The 7,713-nt window shown below is 50.6% G+C and overlaps 1 protein-coding gene across 1 annotated transcript in view; it reads left to right on the plus strand.

The window, feature by feature from the left end:
• LOC119375069 (potassium voltage-gated channel protein eag) overlaps window positions 1–5,196 on the plus strand; it is a 137,392-nt gene extending 132,196 nt beyond the window's left edge. Inside the window, exons 10-12 of the mRNA XM_049411146.1 lie at window positions 1,062–1,313; window positions 3,033–3,251; window positions 4,245–5,196. Of these exons, the coding sequence (XP_049267103.1) occupies window positions 1,062–1,313; window positions 3,033–3,251; window positions 4,245–5,192 (1,419 nt within the window). The 3' untranslated portion in view covers window positions 5,193–5,196. The remainder of the gene's footprint in view (window positions 1–1,061; window positions 1,314–3,032; window positions 3,252–4,244) is intronic.
• The last annotated feature ends 2,517 nt before the right edge of the window (window positions 5,197–7,713 follow it).

The raw sequence follows: 7,713 nt of genomic DNA on the forward strand, positions 1-7,713 counted from the left end.
TCCTGCAAGGCGCGCGTCAGCGCGCAGCGGGCGACTCCCACGTCGGGACCGTCAGACCAAGCCTGCCGAAAGTGACCAAGATAAAATGCCTTGACAGCAGTTGGCTCTTCCCCCGCAGATTGCACACACAAAAAAAGTTTTTCTGAAAGCTGGGCGCTCGTCAGTTCCCTATTAATAATGCTATGCCACGTTGATAGTACGCACGCTGTTCGTGAACTCGGAGTACCGGCTATGAGAACGGCGATAATGCAAGGAAGGACACGCGAGATAGATGTCAATTTTTGTTGCGGGAAAGAAAGAAGCCCAAAATAGACCATTTGTTTTTGGAGTGTTGCGTATCACACGATAACTCGAATGGTTGCTAGTAAATTAAGGTATCCCAACTAATAGCAGTCACAGCGCGAGGGCCGCTTAACCTAAAGCACGAGAAGCGGCCATCCAGTAACAAACATAGAGAGTGCGTAGTACACACAGCAAACCAAATAAAACAGGTGTATAATTACAAACGTACAGAACATTGTGCTAACTCCACGTCGTAAACAGCGTCGTCCTTCACTTGCGAAATGCACTTCGCTCTGACGAGGACGGCGTCGTCGGTTATCACTTGCTCCGCATCTGCTACGTGGCTGAGCAGACGCTGACCTTTCACCAAATTGCTGCCATGCGGACAGAAGCGTGTACATCCTAACCGCGCGCGACGCGAAATTCTCAAAAACACGTGCAGAACGCGTGCAGCGTGCGAGCAAAGCAACGCGTTTTCAAGGCAGCTTGAAGGGGACAGCGAAGGGGTGAACACTCGTGTAACGAGTTTTCTCCCCACATTGACTGACAGCGCCCGGCACCGCAGCGCCTCCCACGGCGTGGGTCTCACCTATGCGTGGGAGCCAAAGGGAGCGAAAGGGTCGTAACACGCTACTAGTGTACGCTTTTTTCCGGCAGGGGAATGGCAAGCGCTGGCGTCGGCGGGCAAACTTGAGCGGGTCTCCCCTATATAGTCCTGACTAGTAACCTCGTTCTCCGTCTCGTCCTCAACTCCTTTTCTCCTCTCTCCCATCGCGTAGCTCATCTTCCGCAAGGTGTCTGACGTGAAGCGCGAGAAGGAGCTCGCGGAGAGGCGTAAGCACGAGCCCCTTCAGGAACTGTCCCAGGACCACCTGGTGAGGAAGATATTCTCCAAGTTCCGCAAGAACGGCTCGGCCAGCTCGACGGCGACCACCCCGGCGGGAGGAGGTCCCACCATGGGAGACCATGGCCGCGCGCCCTCCTCGCCTCTCGCCATCCTGCCCTCGCCCGACATCGAGAAGGGCGCCCTGGTGAGTTTCTTTTCTTCTCCTTTATCTTTGAGGTTGAGTTTGAGTTCATTCAGCCACGTGGGAGGTACACACGAGTACAGTATATACGTGGCTTGGTGTGAAAGTAAAAAAAAAAAGCTGCATTTCACAGCTTCACTGGCTCCTTCACTCAGAAAACAAGAAAATTACAAACTACAAAATTAAAGGCAGCGGAAAGCGGCGATCCCAAAATAAAAACTCGCATGTGGCCCATATGACAGCACAGGATAAAGTAAAACTCTGAAATACATACACAAATATTCATAACAAATCGATAAATACATGAATGACACTAGTTAACCGCCACAGAAATCACGCAACATTCATGAACAACACGACCAGCACATTCGATGCAACATATCAACTTTAGACAATATAGGCAAACCCTCAGTTGTTATCACTTGTTCATTACAACTGGAAGACGGTAATGTAATGTTCTATCTTATAACGACATATTTTGCTTTATCTTGACAACAAAATTATACTGATGGAGTACGATATGCTGCTCGTTGAGTGCGGGCTAATAATAATCATTATTGGTGTTTTACATCCAAAAACCACGATATGATTTTGAGAGACACCGTAGTGGACGGCTCCGGAAATTTGTACCACCTGAGGTTCTTTAACGTGCACCTAAATCTAAGCCGGCAGCGGCGGCCGCATTTCGATGTAGGCAAATCGCTAGTAGCCCGTGCACTTAGATTTAGGTGCTCGTTAAAGCACACCAGGGTGTTCGAAATTTCCAGAGCCGTCCACTACGGCGTCTCTCATAATCATATCGTGGTTTTGGGATGTAAAAACCCCAACAATTATTACGATCAAAACTAAGCACACGGGCCACCAGCATTTTGCCTCAATCAAAATGCGACCGCCATGGCATACCGCGACTTTCTAGTCAGCAGTCAAGCACCATGTTCACTAGAGCCCCGCGGCGGGCAAGTACGGACTCGTGTATTCGCCTTCATATCTATTCTTCGAAACAATCTTTCAGTCCTTGCTGTGTCTGCTAGGGGTGGCTTTCACGAAAGCATGTTTCTTAGCTGTAATGCACGCACATATACACTAAGTGAAACTTCACTTGAACAAACTTCAAGGGACCCCAGAAAAAAAGTTCGTTAAAGTGAAGGTTGACTGAACTGAAATAGTTAGGTTGCAACTTATTATCGGGAGCAAAAGAAAACATCAGATATTGAAATGAAATTTGAACCATTTTAATTGCAGCGCTGCATTCTTTAGTGTGAATGTCTGCTTATTTAGCATGTTTTGAAGAATGTGGTAATCTTTTGCCATATTTGTGCACTTAAAACTGCAGTGGTCATGAATTGAGTCCCTGTGCTCAAGCTCTCGTAAACCTTATCCGCCACAATACTCTGCCAGGCAGCGAGGGACTTCGCTTCTTCCAAGTGCATCAGTGCTTCTTTAGCTGAAATTCTTGGTGCTTCCTCTACAAAGGTTACTTGTTCCTCCTCATCTTCTCGTTCATGAGGTAGGACGCTCGCAGCAATCTCTTCTGCAGCGTAAGCAGAGTGGCGCATGTCTCAACGCGAGAGTCACCGGTGACATTGTCCTCAAAATGCGAGGCGCTCTCTATACCCCGTCTTTCAGACGATTTCTTATCAATATGATGTGATAGGCGTTGGATGATGTCACAAAATATGTTCGTAGAACTGAAATGCAAACGTTCGCCCGCGTCCCACCCAGGTCCGTCCGGCGTCCCAGGTTCCCGCAATCGTGGCGAGCAGCCACGACGGCTCGGCGCCTCAGCCCCCGTCGGCGCCCAAGGTGGTGCACATCTCCGAGGCTCCGCCCACGTCTACGCACGCGCCCAAACTGTCCCGCTGGGCGGCGCTGCGATCGGACTCCGTCTCCACCGGCGACAACAAGGAGAACCTGCCGGCGGACAACGCACAGCCGCACCAGGTACTGAGGAGGCAATTTTAGACAAGTATGGTGTGCTATTGTGGACATGTCAAATTCCGCCATACTGTTCAGTTTCGTAATGGCGGCATGTTAAGCCAATCAGAGAGGCTGTAGTTGACCAATGGCGGAATTTGACAATGTCCAGAATACCACCCACGTTCGTGCCATAGACGCGTAGTATTATTATTGCAACTAATCGCCATTCCTTCTCACTACATACACATTTCACGTCACTCTCATGATTTTAATACTTATATGTTTACCCGCGTTTTGCGCGAGGAATTGTAAGGCCCTTTTACAGCCACTTACCATAATCATTGTTCACATTCGCTGCCATGTCCTGGCGCTCTTTGGCCATCGAATGGTCCTTTGCGCCAATAAACATCATATATCATCAATACCACCCACGTTCTTCGGGTATTATTAATGATGATAATGAATAGACTAAGAGCGAAAGTATGCAGATTAGAGAGGAAAGTAAGGGGTAATTTATTATGTCGTGAGCTGCCAAGAGGTAAGTATCTTCCACTTAACCTTACTTAAGAATTAAGCCTGGATGCCTTAAAGAACACGAACCTTAAATGATAACCGTAAGCCTAGCCACATACACTCATGTTGAATTCATACCCGAACTGTACTTAAACTCTCACACAGGTGTATCCGACACGTACCTTAGCCCGAATCTAAACTGCAACACCAGTCCCCCAGTGCTGCGTGCCGCACGATCCAATCACACCTTGCTTGCGGCACGCAATGCAAAATATTTCACTTGTATGACTTCAACTGAGTAGCGCACGAAATCTAGAAGCAAGAGAAAGAGACATAGACAGGTCACGTCTTGTCTCTTTTTTTTTTGCCTCCGTTTTTTATGCGCTACTCCTTTCCAGACATGCATATTTACCAACCTGCCCAACTTACCACACCTGTCTATTCATTTGTGCCGACTCCTTGTGACGGCCATCGTAATAACAATGTCCGACACTGCCACCGTAGGTGATCGTCAAGCCGACGGTGCCGGCAGCCGCTCCCGCGACGCCATCCATCAAAGAACAGCCGGCCGCGGCCGCCAGCACCGCGCTCGCTCCTCCGCCGAGGCCCAGCGCTTCCGGAGGAGCTGGTCAGCCTTCCAACGGCGCAGCCACCTCCGGCACGACTCCGCATCGAGGTCTATCTAAATGGGCTAAGAGCATGAGCTCCAAGCACGAAACCATCGAAGAGACGGCCGAACCGGAGACCTCTAGTCCGGGCAAAGGCAGCGAGAGTGAGGAGGGACCCCCGCCTCGTCACCCGTCACAACAGCAACAAGTCCAACACCAGCATTACCAGCAACAGCCTCCTCAGAGGCCACCTCCTCTGCCGCCACTAGAGGCGCCGCAGGCGCCGTCACAGCCTTCCGAAAGCCTCCTGTCTCCGAGGGCCGGAGGCGGGCGCGACTACCAGCAGCTCCTGGCCAACCTTATGGACATGAGGGTTGATCTCAAGATGGAGATCCAGAGGCTGCACACCAAGGTGAACAGAATAGACGAGCACCTCGTGGAACTGCTCAAGAGCGCCGGAAGTGGCGGTGGAAGCGGGCCTTCCTCGCCTCCGCGGGGCGACCCTCCAACGGAGACCTGCGGCGACGTAGCGGGCGAGGCCCCGGCGACGACGACGTCGTGCTCTTCTTCCAGACGTGCCGGCGGCGGCGGGAAGACTTCTTCGAGGCAGGACGCCTCGGACGGTAAGAGCCGCAGTCACTCGCTCAAGCGCAAGTCCAGCCACAAGTCGAAGGACGTCAGGGACTCTAATAAGACGTCGGCGGCCACCGCGGACTCTTCGGCGGCGGCGGTGCGTGCCATGCTTGAGAGTGAGATCGCCGAACAGGACACTGAGTGCGGTACACCGGGAAAGGACGTCGCCTCGTCTTCGTCGCAGCAGCAACAGCACGACAAGCAGCAATAACGCGACGCCGCTACCACACGTGCGCGCCGTCTTGTGGTGTCCGTGTGTTTGTGTGCTTGTGTTATGACATGTGCGCGAGCCGTCGGTGGGTGGCACAAGGGCGACGCGACCGTTGTTTCGTCGTTCTTTTTTTCCTTCTCAAAACTCGCGTAGATTCAGCGCGTCGTTATACAAAGTGAGCAGCAGTCATGGAGGAAAGGAAAACCCGGGAGGAAAACCCGGTTAAATCAAGCATCGACCCGACACGTCATTGGATCGACACGTGAGAGCGCGTGCGCTGTGCTAATTCCGCCATATTGTCAAATTTCGTAATGGCGACATTTGAAACCAATCACAGAGAGACCGTAGCAGCCCTCTGGACCAATCAGAGCTGATCGATGGTAGAATTAGACAACATGGCGGAATTTGGCAATGTCTAGACTAGCACTCAAGTATACTGTCTCTCAGAGGTCACGTGATGGGCCGATATATTGCGAGGTAAAAATCGAGGGATAGTGCCTTCGATTGTCAAGGCCATGGCTGCGTGGCGAAGTGCCGTCCCTCCTAGCTTATTCATTCCTCCATGACAGCGTGGTAGACGCTGTTTTTCGTTATAGAGGGCGTTGCTTCGGCATGATCTGATAACGAGGGAGCGGCTTAAAGAAGCACCGGGGCCCCCTTTTGTTGCCCCCACCTCGGTGCTCTTGCAGACTGTTGTGTGTCTCCGGAGGTTAGTCTTTTTTTGTCGTTTGTATAGGACGCAGACTCTGGGAACAGCCCAACCCCTTCTCCGGGTGAGTCTATGTGGTTCACTTGAAATGAACCGCAAACGCTACAGCATATACTGCCTCTTACCGCTCTTCCGCGGCTCCGGTAGCTTGCGCAGCTCACTCTGTAGACGGCCAGTATAGTGACGCCAGAAAGGATGTCGCCATGTTGTCGTACAGTACGCGCGTACGTGCGTGGCTTGCTGGTATCGAAGTTGTGCAGAGTACCTCGAGATTCGGGTCCGAGCGATGACAGGCACAACGCGAGCGAAAGGCGCACGTCACACAGCATTTTAAACTCGTTCTCTCCAGCACTGCTTCATGCCGTACATTCGCGTCGAAACCGTGTATTGCATATCGGCAATAACGTCCCATAGGCGAAGCTTGATACGACCTGCCTATGCCAGCGCGAGTTACCACTGTGTATCGTTTTCTGTGCACTGTCGTCTGATGTGTATTTCTTAGGCATTACCTAACGTCGCTACAGTCTAAAGAAAGCGCGCAATACTGGAGCTATCAAACATTGTTCTGGAACATGTCCACGACATCGGATTGCCAACGCGATTTGTAGTACTGCAAGAATGTGTATCTTAATCATAAGTGACATCTCATTACTTCCCCCGTTTGCCTTAGAACATATAAACCAGAATGGTCACCACATTTAAGGGAGCGGCCATCTTTGGCCGGCGTGCTGCGAGTCAGGTGTAACTAACGATCTCGATAGCTTCCTACCTATTTCTTATCTGCCAGTGTTCGATTGTCATAATCTGTGAAGTAATCAAACCTGTGTTGGCGACGGCGACAGGGGATAAATAAGCTCAAGATTATGTATGCTTGATCTAAATGCTTGTACGAGAATAAAAAAGATGCAGTTTTGTGGTCTATAGTAGGAAGTAATGCAGAGAAGTAGTCTATACCCGTTCTCTCTCGCTCTCTTTGATTTCCCTATCTGACGTTCGCAAGTACTGAAAAGCACATTCCTTTTTGATCACTACGAAGTACAGCGAGCGGTATTTTCTTTCATATATGACACACCCCGTGTTCTTGACAGCGCTGTGTGACTGTGCCTTTCGCCCGCGCTAAGTCGGTGTTGGCGCTCTCTTGCGCGTGCGCCGGAAGCAAAGCACGCTCTGGCTTATCTGTTCTGCTGATCTCAGATGGCACGACAAAAGAAAGGTAGCCGCGGTCAACTTGTTGCGACACCTGCGATGTCACATACAGGCCGTCTGCTTGATAAGGCATACGACGGCTGCAGAAGGACTAAAAACGGTTCCTGCTAACAGATGGCATCACCGATACAACAGCTTGCACTGGCGTACGTCATAGTGGGGGCCGCCATATGGGGTACTGTCACGTTGAGAGAAGCTTTAACGTAGGTAGAAAACGTGCACAGCACGACAAGCGCCTCTTGAGAGCGAAGATACGAGTCGAGAACAACGATTCCCCTGAAGAATCACCCGGCAGTGGCAATACTCATATTGTGTACCCACGTCAACAGTCTGGACACCGTGTTTGGATACTATACTAAACCATACTATACTATACTTCCCAGCGAAGGCGCCGCCCGGATGCAAGCTGTAGCTGCGCTCGCCTCTACGGATTGGAGTGACTTAAGAAGTGATCGTTTAGCACTATCTGCAGAAGCTCGGTTATCCGAAATATAGCGATTCTTTTCTTTTGTTCTTTTATTTTTTTACGGTAAATATAGGCGGGTATTAAATGCACTACATGTTCTAATTCACCTTGATATTATCTGGTGCTTTGGACTTGTGGAT

The sequence above is a fragment of the Rhipicephalus sanguineus genome, chromosome 11, assembly GCF_013339695.2.
Source record: "Rhipicephalus sanguineus isolate Rsan-2018 chromosome 11, BIME_Rsan_1.4, whole genome shotgun sequence".
NCBI classification, from domain to species: domain Eukaryota; kingdom Metazoa; phylum Arthropoda; class Arachnida; order Ixodida; family Ixodidae; genus Rhipicephalus; species Rhipicephalus sanguineus.